Genomic DNA, 20,088 nt, shown 5'->3' with positions numbered 1-20,088 from the left:
TATAGGTCTTGTGTGGATTACCTATCTCCCTTATGTTAGGTTTTAAAAAAGCATCTTCTCTGGTGTAAAAACAGACTTTTCTGAAAGATTAAATGAAATCATATGGCTTCCATTCTTCTTCTAGATTTTAATAATGACTTTCATGTTTTCCTTGGTTACAAAAGTTGATTTTCTAACTGGGTCCCTTGGCCAAAGCATAAGCAAAAGCGTATTTTTTCCATAGATGCATTCTAACTAATACAGTCATAATAATTTAAAAAAAAATTAAAAATTAAAAAGTTGACCTAAAAGGTGAAGTTACTACTAGCTTCAATTTTTTTGAATCAACAATTCTTTTCCAAGAAGGCATAAGGGAATACATGATCAAATATCATTCTCTTGAAGGAAAAGCTGTTTTGTTTTGGTTTGTTTTCTGTAAACAATACAGATTACAAAAGGTATCTGTCTAAACATTGTCATTTTTTTCTTCAGAAACCCTGATCCTACACCAGAGATAACATTATGATCCACTTTCTCAGAATCTAAAAAAATTACTGCAAGCAATCGAGAACTGTTCCAACTCATATATTATTCACTAGAATGATTGGATGGAAACTTTTGCTCATGGCAGCCTATCACTGTAGCACTTAGAAGCAGCATTAGCATCACACTGGTAACTACTAAATATGATGTTTACCCATCAACACACCTCCCAAGTATATAATATTTTATCTCACTGGGGGAACTACCAGCTAAAATAAGATTAGCAGATGAAATTTAAATCACACTACAATAGCTTTGTATAATAGGAAATTCTGTGCACTATTTCAGAGGAAGCAACTCATATTAGAGTTTTAAATTTTCATTTACAATTTCTATTCTTTATGGTCTAATGACTGGGCAGTTCAGACATCACCGATGTTACAAACCTTAAAAAGTAGATTGAATTAGAAGTTCATGGAGATGGGGCTGGAGTGGGCAAGGGGTATTTCCTCTCTCTCAGAAAGAGTCCAAATGATGATGCTGGGTAATGAACTTCAGCTAAGCTGAGTCTCTTCTATCTGCTGAGGCCTGAAGAGTCTTTTCTCTAAAAATTGAAATAGTTTAGTATCATATGTAATTGACAGCAATATCTTGCCTACAAGTATTTAAAATGTTTTCTAAGAGTTTCTAAAATTTGGGATTTTTTTCCTAACAGGAAATAATTTGAAAAACCAAAGGGCAAGGAAACGATGAAACATAGCTCTTCCATACTCTGGATACTTAATATTCAAATGATGGCAATTGCCTTTGCCCAAGTTCCTACTCAAGTAAATGTTGTAGATATAAGTAAAGCAAGACCACACATTACAGTATCAGGCACCTCTGTGATACCAGAAGAGAATAGCCAATCTTTGGACCAGGGTGAATCCATACAAGATTATTCAACTCTCTATAAACCAAAGCACCTCCTCCAAGAACTTTGATATCAAAACCTGAGAACTTAGGCATTTTCTATCATAAGCAGCTGTAAGTAGAAACTCTGTAACACAGAAGTGAACCTGCCCTTATCTCACTTTAGTTACTTATCTTTTATATGGATAGGAACCCAACTGTCTGAGCAACGTGGAAATTGTTTTGACACTTACGGGGCTTCACAGGCCTTATATGGGCTAGTAAGACTAGAGGAGTACCACAGTGAACTCAGACTTTCTTCTTAGAGTTCCTAAGACAACATTTACATTTGTTCAAAGAGAAAGGGCAAGACTCAAAATGAATGTACAAACTAATCCCTTGCACATGAGAGCAGAGGACAAGTTACAACTTTCAACTTAGAGTATAAATCTCACCATGGTAATTCTAACTCTCAGACAAAATATTGCCTGTCAGCAGGTATCACCACATATTCGGAACTTGGAAGTTTCCTATATAACCAGCACCAGAAGCTTAGAGGTCTAGTTTTATCTGTAAAATTATAGATATATAGAAAATGTGGGTATCTCATGATTATGGAGGGGTTCTCCTTACCCTTAATTTGTTACAAAATCAGCTGTAATTCTATTTGTGGATTTCATCTCTTGTCACAAACTGAAGCTGCAGTGCATTACTTTCATAGAGCAGACAAATTGAACTTTAGAATTCTCAAAATCCAGTCATGAATCTAAACTTGTATCCATTATAACTATATACCAAGAGATCTTATGGGAAAAAAAAAAACTACAGTATAGAAAAAAATATGTAAATTAGTGAAAACAGTAGAGAAACTAAAAATACAGTGTACTGAATGTATCATCAGGATACAGCTGTTTCGAAAGAAACAACTATGATTATAACTAGATATAGCAAAACTTCTAAATGTTTTATAAAGTCTTAATTCAAGCTTTTATGGCTTGATCTAAATTCTAGGTTCTTACTGGTTTTAGAAATCCACCAGTAAAGATGTAAGAAATTACTTCAGACTCTAGCTTTTACAGCAAAGTCAATAAAAATAAGATCCCAGATATGAACCTCCCTTTCAGCCACATATATTATAGTGGAGACATATGTTACACTAAGCAAATTCCTGCCTAATGGAAGGACCAAAGACTGTCTTGGCTTTCATGGGATTTGCAGATGTGTGGCTTCCTGATTGTCCTCAGCTATGAGACATTTGTCATGACATGGCAAAAAAAAAAAAAAAACAAACCAAACCCAACACAACCTGAAAAAACCCTCAGGATCCCAAACAACAAGCATCAGAAGTCATACAGGTCACATAAACACTATAAGAACTGAGGTCATGGATTAGTTTGGGACAGGTATGAGGTAGCCCCAATTCGAGCTGCTGAACACAGGGCAGCTGGCATAATGCACTATAAAGGAGAGCTTGACCTCTCTTCTCTGAAGTCTTGGTCTTACCTGACATTTCCTCACATCGGTGTGCTGACTTGTCACCATAGTCATACGAATTTGCCCTCAGTACCACGAACTGGAAGTAATAGAGCAACCACTGCTCCCAGCTGCCTGAGCAGGGCACACTGCTGTACTCAGACTGTCTCTGCTGGAATAAACATGGGTGGCTTTCTCTCCAGATGAGAGACTGAGAGTATCTGTTAATAACACTATGATTTTACAGTTTATTAATTTGTATTAACAACAAGGAAGATAGCCTGTGATCCATGTATAAAATCATGAAATAGAGGTAAAGAATATTTTTATTTGAAAATAATTTAGACTGACAGATTCCTTCTGTGGCTGTAGGCATTCATAAAACAGAGGGGGCTAATAGAGTTTTAGAAAGTAAAGTTATGTGACAGCTCAGTTTAACAGTGAAGAATCACTTTACAGAGTGAGAGTTCTGTCTTAACTCACAGTTTGGCCCAAGGATCTGTGAATTGCTTCATTATTTTCTTCTAGTTTCAATTATTAATCTGTTTTTTCATTACACTTGAGGAGTCAGTCAGGATGGAGCAGTCTTCACTAAAAATATTATTCATTCAGTCAAACACAAATAATATTGGTGGCCAGTTTAAGACACGACACTGTTGGGGCTCTGGCTCTTCATTGAAGTAATTTCCATTTTGATATTTGACAATTTCTTGTTTAAAGAAGAATCTCTTTTAACTGCTTGCATTAGAATTTCACAGTTCACCAAAATAACATAAAATTTCATTAAGTCTCCGCAGAAAAATAACTTTATCTTCAGTATATATGCTCAGTCAGTTAGAAACATTGCAATAGTAGATGTAAAGAGGGCATTTAACCAAAAATTCCAAAAATCTTCATTAGTATTCCCAGACAATTGTGTTATTCAGTATGAGAATACCTACTCCACTGTATTAATTATTATGTGTAATGTCCCTGCATCCTTTTTTGTTTATATTTCTCAACTTGCTAAAGGCTGAATACTGGACTATTTGTTCAAGTAGCACAATAATATCCAAAACAAAAAATAAGGCATCTGAAGTAAAAATAACATATGCTGGCATACATTTGCTACACCAAATGGTCTTAAACAAGATTAGGGCATCTCCCATCAGACTGTGTGCATTAAAATTCTAAGCATGTAGTGAGAGAGATCCAGATGGGTAGGAGCAGTTGAGAAATATAATGCAGTAGATGTGTTACGTCTAAAGAGGGGTGGAGGTCTTCATACAGTCTATGTGACTACAGATTGTAATTATATTTCCTTTCAGCTTCCTCTCCTTCTCAAAATCACCAAATGCAAAGACTGTTTCACAAGGAATATGAGGAAAGTCCTCTGGGACTTTCATTTTCGCAAGATTACCACATGAAATGCTTCAAATTAATAACTGGTTTTCTATAGCTTTAATCAGAAAAGCAATGTTAATCTAATCCATTCTTTTTTTTTCCTTCAGGATGTTTATTTGAACTATTAACATGACTGGAGAAAAAATATGGTGGTATACTATTTGGTTTAGAAAAACATATTCTATGTGAAAATACACATCTGCAAAAGATGATAACGCAAGACTGGAATGTAAAGTAAAAAAGTGAAAGTGTTTGCAGCATGTGATTTTGATAAATTACATTTTTTCTTAACATGGATGGTACTGATATCTTACAAGATTTTTGGTAACCCACTGTTCCCACCCTGTACAGCAAGGTCTACTAATCACCGACCTGCAGAAAGTTCTGTCTCCACTGGCTCGTCAGCCAGTAGTTTTGGCAGTGGATACAGCATGGATAGCGAAGGCAGCAGCAGTGCCACAGGAGAGAATAATCTATTTCCCATTACAAGAATGTAAGGCTTTTCCTTTAATGTACTGTATCCGTGCAATGACTATGTATAGACCTTTCCCTTGCCGGTCATCCTCTTACGTAGTTTTCTCTGCAGACTTGAGTTATGCAGTAGAATAGCAGATACCTGGGGAGAATTTCTGAGAGCTTATACTTTTATAATTCTTTGTTGAGCATTGAATTGTTAATAACCAACCAAACCTCTGCCTCAACCTCATGAATTTATTGCTGTCACACAGGAGAGGTACTAGACAGCCTTTGATGAAAGCGTGTAGAGGTGAGCTGGGGTTATGTTTTAAAAATACAACTTTTGTAGGCCTAAGAATGCGTAGTTCAAGTTTTCAGATTGACCTCTTTCTTGAAAAAAGTATTACTAGTGCAACTGAAATTCAGATTCAGATATAACTTAACTTTTTCCAAGTTTTTAAGAGTTTGAGTAGAAACTCTCAGTTCTTGGTTGGAAAAAGTTTTTTGGGATAGAGCTCCTGTAGGAATTATCAAGCTACTATCAGTGTAATGACCCTATAAAATGATTTCATTTTCAAACATTTTATCCACTTAACTACTCCACAGAGAAAAGTTGCCAGGATTTTTCCCCTTCAACTTTGGCAGCATGAACCTTTGTTAAGCAAATTAATTTATGTTCCTTTATAGGAAAAAGTAATTTCTTCTCATCAACTTAATGTTTTTAACCTGCAAATTTTATAGATTGACGATTCTCAAAATAATAATTGGTGGTCATTGCTCATTCAGTGTCTGAAATAGTTGTTCCATGTTTTCCTCTGGGACACAAGTTTTTGCTTTTCCCTTGAAGTCCTAATTATTAGTCACAAGATCTTGATAAAATCTTCCTAAAAAAGCTTGAATGACAAAAAAGTAATTCTTAGAACTGTGACATTTCTAAGTATTCATCATTTTCTACAATAAAACACAATGATATTTGTCTACAGTTTATTAGTAACTAAAAGTAAAATCGACACAAATCTAACATTTCAATCTCAACTTTAGAGTCTAGGGGGACAATGTGAGATCAGGTTCTGGGGTGTAATTTCTGTAATGTTCATTGGACTTTTCATTCATATTTCTCTGGGTTAAAATGAGTTATACTTCCCCATGGTGAAAATACGATCTTTAATTGGATTTGACAATCTCAAAAGAAATTTATTTTACCATAATTCCTAATGAGAAAAATAAAGATGCATAAAATCTTTGTACTCAGAAACACAAGATGGAGCTCTCAATAGAAGTTTTTAGTTCACATATGCTAAAACTGCGTCCAAATATTATCACTTACTGTCTATTGCCTATTAATGTGACAGTATGTACAGTTACTTGGTATTGGGATGACAGATTCACTAGTCCATTAAGTCTGAAATCAGCCCCACTTCTACTGGAAAGCAGGAAGAAGTCTCCATGGCTTCAGCTTTTCTCATAGTAATTTCTTTCCATGGTTTTTACTTAATTAAATAAAATATATTCAGCCCTCTTATTTTCTGTTAAGGGCTAGATTTATTTTTTTTTTCTTCACATTTTTAAGGTAAATCACTTACATGCTGATGTTAGAAACTTTAAAAGTTACACAAGACATTTATAGAGACAATAAATGCTTTCTTCTGCATGTTAGTCTTTAGGACTTTACATAGCAATATAATGAAAATGAATGACAAAATTACTGTTTACCATCAGAGGCCTTTGGGATAATTCCTGGGGAGAATGTTTTAAAACAAATAACTTTCCATTTTGAATTTTGGATAAAACTTCTTGTATATCTGAATATACATATGATTGATATTCTAGTCAACATTTGCATTCACACTGGCTTGATAATGACTTCAGGGACTGTGACCTTGTACACTCATTCAGAGTATCCATAAGACCACACCTCACACTTTGGATGTGAAGCGTTAAGTAGGCTAAATAATTTCAAATGTCTTGGCATATTAAAAAATTTTAGTTATAAGTTCCTTGTTTGGATTAAGTTTCTGATCTATCAATAGAAAATTTCTTGTATAGGCTGAGTTTTAAACTCTTTAGTCCAAATGCTTTTAACCATAGGAATATTTAGTCATGAAGCAAAATAGAAGAATTAAATAGTGACACCATGGGAATTATTTGATAAGGTAACTAATTAGAATACTTGCCAATATTAAATATTGTTATAGCTATCAAGGGAAATTAATCACTATACACAGTTATACACAGCTGAGTAAATCTTGTAAAGTCTTTCTATTTGGGAGATATTTTTTTAAAAGACACTTGTAATCCAGTTGTAATACCTATGAAAGTTACTCATGTTATCATCTCTGATAAATACCAAATTTTCTATGCTTTTGTATTGTGTAACCATCTATACTAGTACAATGTGTTTAAAATTATATTAATTTTGAACGTAAAGTTGAAAAGCAACTGAATGTTTAAGGAATCTCACCATAGGGACAAATAATTACTGTATCATATTTATAATATGTTTCATGAAACATTACCTCACAGAAGAAAAAAATAACTTTCAGTTAAAATTGAATCTAAAATCACTTTTAAAAATTACGTTTTATACTAATTTTTTAGTTCACTGTGAACTTGGACAGCTTCTGTTGCTGCCGTGAAATATGAAGCTGGCTCATTGCTATCAAAGAACAGTACTAACCCTTTAACCCCGGAGGAATCACATGCATATGAAGATAATGTCTTATATTCTCTATCACAGCATTTCTGAGTCTTAAGGGAGAAAAACAAATCGAAGCACAAATATTTCATAGTGGCAGACATATTTTTGAGAGTAACTGTAATCATGCCTTTGAGCTTGCAACAATATGTTTAAAGATAGATTATATTTTACCTAACATTCATTGCCCAAAATAGACATTTAGATTGTAATCCAGGTTCTTTTTACATCCAGTGAAGAAAGATAAGGACCTCCAGAGCATGATTTATTCCACTAATTTTAAGATTAATGTAAATCTCAGAACTGAATTGTTTCTTATGTAAAACTTAAACTGTAATGTAAAAGCAGTCATTAAAAGAAGATGACCACAGTCATGTCTTACCTTTAAGGTAATGGTATTGTAGACCAAATATCAATTTTGGGACTCATTATATATTTCACTTTTCACTATAACAGGATAAAGTGAGGAGAGGAGCTATGCAGACTGGCTGTGAAATCTCAGGTTGATGGGGGGCAGGTAGCAGACAGCACCTATAAGAATGTACAGCCTTAGCAAGATGTGATGGTGGTTGCCTCCACAAAAAATAATACTCTTAAGTGATCTCTCCAAATAACAATAGAAAAAAAAAAGTATTGTCTACTTTATTTTCTTGATATTAAATATATATATATATATACACATATACACTTTTGTTTTTTTTTTTTTTAGAAATACCTGTGATGTTTGTTTTTTTGTACAGAACCAAGCCTCATTGGTTTGAGTGTCTCATTTTCTTAGATCTCACCCTTTTATGGTCTTATTGACAAGTATCACCATGTCTTTTAACAGAGGGAAGATGAGCCAGAATGGACAAGAACCTGTAAAGCAGTCGGGAGTAGGATTAACCGATGCAGAAGGTAAAAAGAAATACAAACAACACTACAGTGGTATCCCATGTTTATAGAAGTATTATGTTTATTTCCTTTACTTGTCATGATATGAAAGATTAGCCTATGCTCTCTTTGTATTGTAGATTGAGATCCTGAATTTCATTTACTCTAAGGGGCCTTTATACATAGAACCAATGTAATGAGTCTTCAGTTTAAATGAGAACAGTGTCTTACCTGTTTATTTAAAGTAATTAAATAGTTAGATCGCAATTAATAATATCTGTCTTTCAATGTTCATTGCTCTTCCTAGTATTGGAATAAGAGATATGAAGTATGGAGCTGGCTTAGTACTTATTAAATCAGAAGAAAATATCCAATGGCTGTCAGGCTCTATTTCTATAACATTTCAGAATATTTACTTCATGAAGCAATTATTAATCTTGGTGTCTACATAAAACATTAAGTTTAAATAAAAATATTAGCTGAATATCAGGCTTGACTGCTGCACTTAGACTATAGTGAAACTCACCTGTTTGGGAAATCCTGAGTGAATATTTTCAGTATGAATGTGGTGCTGCCAAAGAAGGAGACATTGCAATATTGAAACTGGAAAGAGCCTGACAGAATGGCTTTCAAAATTTCATGAGCAATGTGTTTATCTCTTTCATGTGTAATAATAGACAACTGCATGAAAATTAAGAGAGTATTTTGTATTGACAGATATGTTAGGAAAATTCCATTTCCCTTTGCATATAAGGTATATTCTTTCAAGCATATGTTTCTGTTGACCTCAAATATAAAACTTAATTATCATGACCTTCATTTTATTATTAAAATAATAGTTTTATCATTTAAATGCATTTCAATGCATCTTTGAGATATTAATTAATTTATAAATTGAAATTCATATATACAATTGAAGTTAACTTCACGTTCAGTTCAGTTTTAAAAAATCAACATTTTTCAGGTTTCTGCAATCTGTATACATAGGGAAATACTTGTTGCTATATTTGAGGTAAAAGCAGTCTAATGTTCCACATATTTGAAGAAATCAAATTAGAATTTGAAGGTAGAACTGTAAAGCTGTCATTTTCAAACCAAGGAGCCTTAAATGTGTATATGCATTTTACTAAATCTTTCAGTACCTAGTATTCATCATACAAAAATTCAAATTCATCTGCTTATCAAACTTTAATTTGTTCAATGGTGTTTTTAAGTATTTGAAAACCAAACTATTTTATAAAAGAGAAATGGTGGGATGAAAATGGGAAATCAGGAATTTTCCATTTTTACTTTGTCATGATGTGTTTTATACAGGATGATAATTGTAAACAAACAGTTTTTCATCATTTTGTTCATCATAAATTGCCCCTCAGGTGGGGTCATGGATCGTAAATTTAAGAACCTATAAATACAAAAAGTTTTAATTTAATGTTTGTATAATTAAAAACAAACAAACCCAACCAAAACCACACCTTTTGAAACATTCTAAAAGATGTGTACATATCATGTGATCACTGAAATTACTTTTCCAGTCAAAGCCATTTTTCTGCTCATCTTCAAAATCTGCAAATAACTCAAGAGCTGCAATTCCCGCATTTTCACTTATGATGCAATTCACTTCTCCTAACTTGAGAACTCTAAGAGTTACAAATCCAAGTTTGATAAAATGAATTGTTCTTATTAAGTGTTGGTTTATCCCCTTTCAGAGAAGCTGGAACAGTTTTTAGTATCTAATTTCTGGCTGAATAAGATGGGACAGATCAATTTCAAATGATAAATTAAACTAAAGCTGGAAAACAATCCAAAAGCATTTCAGTTTCAGCATGTAAATATAATTATCTTTGGGTGAAGTAGCTCAGAATTTAGAGGAACTCAAGATTAACTGAAAATAACTTCAGTATTATGGAATTCTTGTGGTATTCTTTTCATAGATGAACAAAAGTGAATGAAAATCTTAAAGTCTTAAAGAGCAAATGGTATTTTTTCTGTAGTTCACTTATCTTTGTTGTGGACCAGATGAGCTCTGAATTAACTGAAAGCAAATATTCATTCCCATTTTTCATTAATTTGTAGAGAGCTCCCATAGTTGACATTTGTATTCTCACTTGAAATTAGGGATTTAGTGCTATACTTAAAACCTTCTAAAAATAGTGCTATTTTTACATTTTCAAATATTCTTAATGGATAACTTCTGTGAAAAATAGCCTGTGGATTACTCTTTTTAAAACTGTGCAGAATAAATTCAATTGCTTAAACATGCAGATCTACTGCTACTTGAAAAGTTGTAGTCATCCAAGTTATTCACACAGGCCTGGAAAACATGGATGGGGACTTTCAGGAACAAGAGTTTTAAGACCAGTAGCTGGAGGCAAACCAAGTTAAGACTCTCAAATGGCAATGAAAACTGGTTTCTAGACAACTTAATCAAAGATGTAGCAGCAGGGATTGGATTGAGTTCACAAGGTATGACACCAAAATGTAGGGATGTACATAAGTGGAATCACCAGGGAAAAATGTGCTCCTTTTGTAATTGTTTACCCACTCAAGAAATGTGTTAATGTTTTGTTGGGCATAGTTTTTGTGCTATTAAGATGTATCAGTTAAGTTATAAGTAAAAATTAGAAAACAGTACTATTTACTTCACTGACACAACCATATGGTCAATATAAATAACTGTGAGTATTGCTATGATAATCTTTGTTTCTATGAACAGATCATCTTGTCATATTCTGTATTTTCATACTACTTAATAATATAAAATAATTCAGAGTTTTGTTCTTGAACACTGTGTTACAGTTATTTTTATGATATGCATTGGTGCATGCTATCTTACACTGGACATTCTGCCATGAGCAGATTAAATACTTCATCTTCTTAAACTTATAGAAAATCTTATGATGCATATTGTGATCTTCATTGAGTTATGCGAACCAATTTCTCTATTCATTTCATAAAGTGCAATATCTTTTGTTTAAAAATTTCTTCCTACATGCTGTGGAATATTACAGACATTACAGACAAAAAAAAAAAAAAAAAAAAAAACAAAAAAAAAAAACACAATTGCATTCCTTGTAAGGATTGAAACTAACAATTAAAAGCATATGATTAATATCTTGATTCAGTCGTAGATCATGATTGGTCTATTTGCCCTATGAATCTGCTCAGCCAATAGATCCCAGATGGTATTTTCCACCTACCAACAATTTATCCAATTAAGAAATATATGGGGAAATTATTTTCATATATTTCAAAGGTCTGAATTTACTAGGTAATCCCAAAATGCCATTATTTCTAATAGATAAGAGATATAAATAGCATTTTAATTGAAATAGTTTACTATGAGGAAATTTTGGATCTTCTAATTTTGAAGATGCTATATACATGAAAAATATCATTCTTCTAGGATTACAAATATTGAAGTTCATCTCAGACAAAGACTTTTTTATGAAAGATGGACATATTATTAAGTATGACCTGACTTCACTCACTGAGTACCTTTTGGAATGAATGAGTACTCACAGTGCCTCTGTCATCTTCTGTGCTTGGCATCATTGTTGTTAGGATTTTCAGTAAGAAAATTGTAAACTTTCTATAGAAACAGAGTGACTCCCCACAGGCATCTTCCAAGAGAGTGTTTTATTCACTTTGAAAAAAAAAAATCCCATCCAGTCCATATTCTGAATATCAAAAACTTCTCTACACAGTTCTGCCATGGCTCAGAGGCTCACTTCCTTACATTTCCAGTGGTCCTTTGAGCATCATCCTTTGAATGTAGTAAAATGAAGTCCTGTAAGTAAGAAACTCTCTCCCTGTATAAATGACTGAAACTGCACAGAAAATTTCAGAATATTCTGGTAAAGCCCCTGTAGATGTATTTCCATACCTGAGCAGAAGGAAGGGATTTGTACTATTTCAAAATCTGATGATACACACAAAATTACTGAACTTCTGCAAGACACACTAGTGATATGCACTCATTGCTTACATATCCTTCAATGAACTCTTCCAAAGTTTTCCATTTTTTCATGCTATGCATTTGCCTAAGTTACAGGTTAAAAAATAAAACAACCAACCAAACAGTAAACAAACAAAACAAAGCAACAAACAAGCTCTGTGATAACATCATGCTTTAACAGGCAAATTTTACAATACTGTGATTTAGATTTAATCTATTCAGAGTAGTCTAAAATAATAGACCAATATTTTTCTTAATATTTGAGTTTTGTGGTTCATCAGCCTGAATTATAAACAAAAAAAAAATCAGTTTTAACAGTTTCATCACTTAACTTTATATTTCATTAGTAAAGACAGTCTAATCTTTATCTATGAGAAAAATGGTTGAGATACCACATAAAACTTAAAACAGGCTAAGAGGTCATTCTAATAACATTTTGGAGGAAAGGTGCATGACCTCTGCAAGTAAGTGACTGACAGCCATTTGGCTTATAAATTTTCCTTTATAGATTTCTGAGTGGTCCTAGTGAAATTTTCATCCATCACATCTGCACCGAATAGACCCTGGAGCAAATTATCTTGCAAACTGTATCATGCTTTCCTTTGAAGAGATACCCAAGAGTACTATGTGGATTAGCTCTCTTGAGTAAAATAAGGTGTTAAAACAAAATGATAGCACAGGCATAACTAAGCATTGCCACATTTTTTTAAGTAATTAAAACTCAGAAGAAAAAATCATTCTCCTTTTACTTGCTATTTAGTTGGATTAGAGTAACTCTGTTTAAGCCAAAAGCCTCACTGTGGTATGACTAAGAACAGACTAAACTGTTGAGATGTTGGTGAAGTCAACTTGCTGCATCTCCATATGCTAAAAATTTACCTTTTTTTTTTTTTTTAACTCCAGTGGTTGAAATATCAAAACTATAATATTAGTCCTTATGATGATGTTCAGAGATAAATGGTCTTAATTTTGGACCTTCAACCAGAAATTGGATTAACTAGGAGGGGAACAAAGACAGATGAAGGAAATTATTAAGGGCTAATCATGGTAGTTACTGAGATTTTCAAATGTTTTTGTCAGTGCACAAATCTGAACTTTGATGTCTTGGTTTTTACTGCAGATGAGAAACTTTCCTGTATCATTTCACAAAAAAAGAGGACTGTGAGATCAGATTAAAATATGATGATTAATATTCATGAATGAGGTTACAATTAGAATTTAACTTCTTACTGGATTAAAATTAAGGTGAATTTTATTTCCCTTGCACAAGCAATAGTGACTTTGAATGAGAACACTGAAACTGGGAAAAGTGTAGGACAGAGATCAGGTTAAATATTAAATTTATGTAACTTTGGGTTCATCTGAGACTTTCCTTCTTTCATAGTCAAGTCCAATTTATATCTTTTTATCTATTAAGAAGTAACTTCTGTGAAACATAGCCTCAAGGCATCTAACATGAATACCAGGAAGACATATTTAGCCATTTTCTCCTCACGAGTATTTTTCTCTTGAACGGTTCTTAAATATAAAAAACCCCAAATGAACAACAATTAAAAAACCCACCCACAATTAGAAAGGAAGCAAGCATTACAACATTTATAGAAACTTACCTCACAAAGGTGCACAAGGGAAACCAGATGATAAAATATACAGTCACTTGTTTTAAATGCTTGGAATAAGTTCTTCGTAGTAAAGTGATTTTAAAATGAATTTTCTGGGTTTGGACAAGAGGGGTTTGCATTAATTCATGGAAGGAAACAGATTTTTCGTTCATCTGATGCCTAAATTAGTGGAAATCCCATTTTGGGGAAGTCCTGAGAAGCTTATGCTGGAGGATCTCCATCTTGGAAGCAGAGAGGTGAAGATGCCCCTCTGTCACCGCAGCAGCTCTTGAATACCATGGGAGTACAGGAGAAAAGTCAGCCTTGCTGTAAAATAGACAAACACCAACTACCATCCTGATAGTAGCCAGTTACTGGTTGCCTCCAGAGCCTGGCAGCACTGCATTTTGGGACTACATCCTCACTTTCTGTGGAGACTGGTATACCACCACTTTAGGTCAGTGTTGCAAAGTATACCAGCAGCTAGTTTATGTACCATAAATTGCCCCTGCAGATATTTAATTCTCTTCATGGACTATATGATAAATCTAAATACTCTAGGTATTATAAATATACCCTTAACTTCCTTTGGTATGAAGGAAATTATTAATCTCTAACAATTTATTTCTAATGATTAAGCTAACTGCCTTTGTTGCATTTCTCCATCAGTGATCAGAGAAATTATAGTAGATCACTTCCTCCAGAAGGCTCAGCTATAGAATAGAATAAAACACAACCTACAAAATGAATAAAGTGGCAGTAAGTTTAGACAGAACTCATATTTGTTACTGATACTCAAAAATGGGTGATGATTTAATTAAGAGCAGTCCTGTAGAAAAGGACTTGGGGATACTGATATATGAGAAATTAGACATGAGCCAGCAATGCATGTTTGCAGTCCAGAAAACCAATCTTATTCTGGACCGCATCACTAGAAGAGTGGCCAGCAGGTCAGTGGAGGTGATTCTCCCCTTCTACTCCACTCTTGTGAGACCCCACCTGGAGTAATGTGTCCAGCGGGGGTCCTCAGCACAAGAAAGACCTGTTGGATTGGATCCAGAGGAAGGCGACGAAGATGATCAGGGGGCTGGAGCACCACCCCTATGAGGACAGGCTGAGAGAGTTGAGGTAGTTCAGCCTGGAGAGGAGGAGGCTCCAGTGAGAGTTTATTGCAGCATTTCAGTTCTTAAATGGGGCTTATAAAAAAGATAGAATTTTTACAGGGCTTGTAGTGATAGGCCAGGGTGCAGTGGTTTTAAACTGAAAGAGAGTAGATTTAGATTGGGTATGAGGAGGAAATTCTTTACTGTGACGGTTGTGAGACCCTGGAACAGGTTGCCCAGGGAAGTTGTGGCTGCTCCCTCCCTCTAAGGGTTCAAGGCCAGGTTGGACGGGGCTTTGAGCAACCTGGTCTAGTGGAAGGTGTCCCTGCCTGTGTCAGGGGGGTTTGGAACTAGATGATGTTTAAGGTCCCTTCCAACAGAAATTATTCTGTGACTGTACTATGAAAGAGTTGACACTGTTTATTGAAGGGTTCAACACACAAACTGCAAATACTCCTGTACGGTGTGAGTGATATTCTGCGAAGAGTTGCCCATTTGAGCAAAGGTATTTTGCCATTATAGAATAGAAACTTCTATCCTTTGACAGTGGTTTCTTCTGTACCTTTGACTAGGAGCTTCAGGCACACACATCTCACTTTCTTCCCCCAGTGTTTTGACTTGAACAGATACAGTCAGTGACTCTGTGGCAGGAAAATTCGACTTCCTTTTCTGTGTCTTACCTTTGTATTGAGCTTTAATTATTGAGTCAACATCAGAACATCACATGTGTAGTACTGGGTAGTAAGAGTCTGAAAAATGTTATTTGTAAGGAAAACTGGAAATGTCATTATATATCATACAATTGCTCATTTCAAAGTTTAAGTCAAGAAGTGACTGAATAGAGAGAGGAATTGTGAATCCATATGACCCAGGTTACTAGCAATAATAGACTTCAGTTAACCTGCAATTCATAAACTAATGCATATTTATTTTTATTAAATTCAGTTAAACTGAACTTTATCCTCTGGAGAGAAAATTCCTATCTCCTACAACCTAATCCCTGACTCATAACACACTAGCAGTACATAGATCAGCAATAAATGACAAAGTCAGAACCAGTCACTTTCACAAGAGCAGAGAATTTATGTTACTTTGGAATTGTTCCATGTTTCTACACCAAGGCTCAATCCAATTCTTTTCAAGGCCTTCTTAGACTGGTATCTCAAAACCACAGGGAGTACTACCTATTTTGATCCTGCACACATGTCAAATACTGTCTTTTCTGTTTGCTCCCTTACCAGTAATTCAAATATCTCAGGAGTATTGAAACTTTAATCCTAACATATACTAAAATGTAAGAGAACCTGAAAACCAGTCAACTTCCAAGGATTTTTCTTGAATCAATAGAATCTTGTACTGACTAAGTAAGTATAAGATTGTTGACTTGATTGAAATGGATATTGATCCATGGATTTAAAGAGAAATCCAGCCAATCTGAAATGTTACCAACACAGCTTGAACAGTTGTTGAATTACATTTTTTGTTTTTGAGTTCATGACCTGGAGTACATAGCAAAAGAAATTCTCAATGTCTTTCCTAAAGAGCAATATAAGCCTGGTAATAGCTTTCTTAAAACCTATTTTTAACAGCTGTAATATCTGCTTTTATAGTCTTATTGCCATTCTGATTTACATGTAGATGAGGTCAGTTTGTGAAATAAAATATTACTGAGTAAAATATGATCCTTACCCAGGAAGAGATATAAATGAAAGAATAAGTATTGCCAGACTTCTCTACTATCTCTATAGATAAAAAGTCTAAAATTCAACCTGGCATTGTTTAAACTGTCTTTAATATAAAATCTCAACCTTTATTTCTACCATCAGGTTTTATGAAAGGTCTACCATCTAGTACTCTTGACAGCATAAGATTAACCAATGCCAGCAAAATTTAAAGCAGAAGATACCAGCAAAGGTGATTTCTCGCATGAGTAACTGCTTCAGTACAGAGGAAAAAAGGGACACAAGGGAAGAGAAAATAAGTAATGAAAGCACTTGCAGCTAGCCTGTCACACGTTGATTCCCTCATACTACATCTCCTTTATTTCTGGGAATGCAGATTTTAATTTCAGAAATTGAAAAGATCAGATAAGATTTCTATCATAAGTGATCCTTAAGCAATGAATCAGGCTTATGCACTGACAGTAGTTCTTATCCTCTTTCTCCCTTATTGTTTTTTAAAGCTATCTATAATATTTTGTACATTCTCCCTTAAGCTAGGAATAGCTGTACTACTAATACTTAAATACCACACTGATTTGGAGAAGTGATTCAAGATAAACAACAGCAGTATTATAAACCCAAGAATTATCAGCTTCCTCTCTAAACACTGGAAAACATTTCTTTTATCTATCACTGATTGGCCCAGTACTCTAATTTGCCCACCTGGCTCTCCAGTAATAATTAGAGCAATTAGTTCTGCCTTCCTGAGGTGTTTGCCAGTATAATCCAGCTGGTTTTCCTAAAAAGAAGCAGAAAGAATTTAAATGAGAATAAAGACTGCAGCCAAAGATAGAAATACAGAAGAAAAAAGGACAAGATAATCTTCTATATTCTTGTATCCACATCACAAACAACATTGCATTACATAGTTACAAATCATTATGTTCCTGAATTGTTATTATACAGTGTCATTACAAGAGAAATAAACCAGGGAGTCTGACTGTGATTAACTGGTGGCTGGCCAGCAGCTTGTATGGCTTTTATATAAACTGGGGCTGAAAGTCTATTAGCCATTATATCCTGTGGCAAGAAAATTCTAAAAAAATTTTTTTTTTTTTTTGAGCTTTCATTAAAAAAAAAAGTCTGCTTTCCCCATGGGACCTGCAGAAAAAATAACAACTATTAAGAAGACAAATAAGCAAAAAGAAAAACAGAAAAACCTGACAGCACATCTAATTCATCTAGAAACCAAAATATTACCCTTTGATACAATGTTTCAATAATCACCTGGAAAGATAATCTGCTTGCCTAATGTTCTTAATCACTTTTATTGGCCTAGCTTTTAAATGTATTTCCACTAACACAAAGCTGCTTGGGACTTTTGGAGGTTTCTTCTTGTGACTTCTTGGAGATGTAACCGGCTCTGAGTGCTTGGGTTGGGCATCAGAGTGCTAGTAATTCCATCAAAAATCTGACAAAGCTACATAGTTTCATTTCTGTGAAGGAAAAAAAAAAAAAGTTTTGGTAAAGTTCTGTAACCTGTATTTATAAAGGTATGATTATGAAGGAAATCTGATTTAATACCACCTGGCACATTTGGTGGTACAAATACTATTTAATAATGAAGACCTTCAACACCGGAAAGCAAACAGGGGGATCCATCCATCAAAAATGGAGTAAAGGTAAAGATGTTGGAATATGTGATTATTGGGCCTGAGTCTTGTCTGGTGTAAATCAGAAGAAGGGCTGCTTCACCTAGTGAGTAATTTAAGACAACTCTGAAATAGAGTCACTTTTCATGATCAGTGCTCATTTAGAATCAGCAAAGTCAGGTTGAAGCATTAATATGATAGAAGGTGAATTGCTAAATCCTAAACAAATTCCCCTCTGCGATGAAAATGAAATCATGAGGTACGGAGTAGGGGTTTTAAACATCATCTTCCTGGACAATTCAGGTGATCTCCTCCATTTAGCAGTGTGATTAGAACCTGGAATTTTGTGCCTATTCCAGGAAAAAAAAAAAAAAATTAAGTGAAATAGATCTTTTTTAAGGTCAATAGTGTTCAGTGCTCAAATATATATGAGCTATTATGTAACAGGAATGGGGTCGAGGAGACTTCAGGAGGTCATCCTATTGCTTCAAACCACAATATTGATATAAGAATATTTTGGATATAAGAATGCAAAATCCAAGCTCTTCCCCTCACCAACATAGCATATTTTATCAAGCACTTCCTATAAATAGATTTTTCTAAGCTTGCCTACAAATGATAACAGAGCTGTTCCTACTGAAAAATTCTGTATTAGAGCACCACTTTTGTTGTATTTATTTGAAATGTAAAAAAGAAAAAACAACAAAAAGGAATGTCATAACCTGTTTCTATACTTAATAGTCCTTTCTAGCTACTTAATGTTTGTAACTCCTGTAAAAGGAGATGGTATTGTATTATATGTGTGTGGTTTAGAACATTATTTATTCTTTTTTTTTTTTTTTTTTTTTTTTTAGATAATTTATAACTTGCTTAAAAATTAAACTATTATTTTGGAGATTCAGAAAGGAGTTTTTATATACCCTCACATGTTCTTGTAGTATAAACCCTTTTTTTAGACTGATGTTCAAGCAGTTCAAACAATTATTCTGGAATGCTGTTTAAATGACTATGAGTCTAGAGCATTTCCAAGTGGGATCACATGGAAAGCTAAAAATAAACTTTAGCTGATGTTTGTGGTATCATGTGAGACTGCTCAGAATTATTGGACTGTAAGTAATGTTTCAAGACAGAAGTTTTTGAAAATCAATACATTAGAATGAATATAAGTCTTTCCTATGATGAAATTGCCTAGATGTGTCTGATTCTCATGTTAGAGTCTGCTTTCATCTCTATAATTAGAACCTTGTGCTTTGTCTGCAGTTTATTTTCAGGTTAATAAGCTTTTCATAACATTCCACGTTCATTATTTCATCCTATGATACTATTCTTACATGATTGCAGCTTTAATTAAATGTGTTATCCATTGCAACGGTATGTGAATAACATTTTGTCTGTTAAGGAAAAGCTTCATAGTGTCTATTTCTCTTAAAGAATTCCTAACAGTTTGTCCTGTGTAGATATTTGTAATTACTTTAGGCTGTTATATGTTGCTCTCCTCTTTTGTGTATTTATTCTGATACTACTAGGCTATGACTGGGAGGGAATCAAATGGGCAGAAGACTAGACAAGTCTATTGGCAGAAAGTGATGTACTCTGTGTGTGGAGTAGGATGCAGTTTATGTATCTTTATCTAAAAAGGGATTCAGGGTCTTTAAACATAGGTGTATCCTGCTTTTTTAAATACCGTAAATTATTTTTCTGCCTCAATCCCGTTGCTGGTCCAGAAAGTCATGGGTTTTCTACAAATTCATCATCACATCTGCCATTCCTGACCAGATACTTCAGTTTCATTAGCACATCTTAAAGTACCTGAGATCTATGTGTATATATTCATAAAAGTGATTTGCTCCTACAGCCAAGACAATATTTAGGATTTCCTTCAG

At 34.0% G+C, this 20,088-nt stretch overlaps 1 protein-coding gene across 10 annotated transcripts in view; it reads left to right on the top strand.

The window, feature by feature from the left end:
• Positions 1-20,088, top strand: part of PCLO (piccolo presynaptic cytomatrix protein) — a 392,417-nt gene that overhangs the window by 336,297 nt on the left and 36,032 nt on the right. For all 10 annotated transcript variants that reach the window (XM_042791970.1, XM_042791966.1, XM_042791964.1 and 7 more), the window contains 2 exons: positions 4,561-4,702; positions 8,190-8,257. In XM_042791970.1, the coding sequence (XP_042647904.1) occupies positions 4,561-4,702; positions 8,190-8,257 (210 nt within the window). The remainder of the gene's footprint in view (positions 1-4,560; positions 4,703-8,189; positions 8,258-20,088) is intronic.

This window comes from Tyto alba, unplaced genomic scaffold (assembly GCF_018691265.1).
Source record: "Tyto alba isolate M040663 unplaced genomic scaffold, T.alba_DEE_v4.0 Super-Scaffold_2, whole genome shotgun sequence".
Lineage (NCBI taxonomy): Eukaryota > Metazoa > Chordata > Aves > Strigiformes > Tytonidae > Tyto > Tyto alba.
The sequence above is the reverse complement of the archived record's forward strand: the minus strand, read 5'-3'. Positions and strand labels throughout refer to the sequence as shown.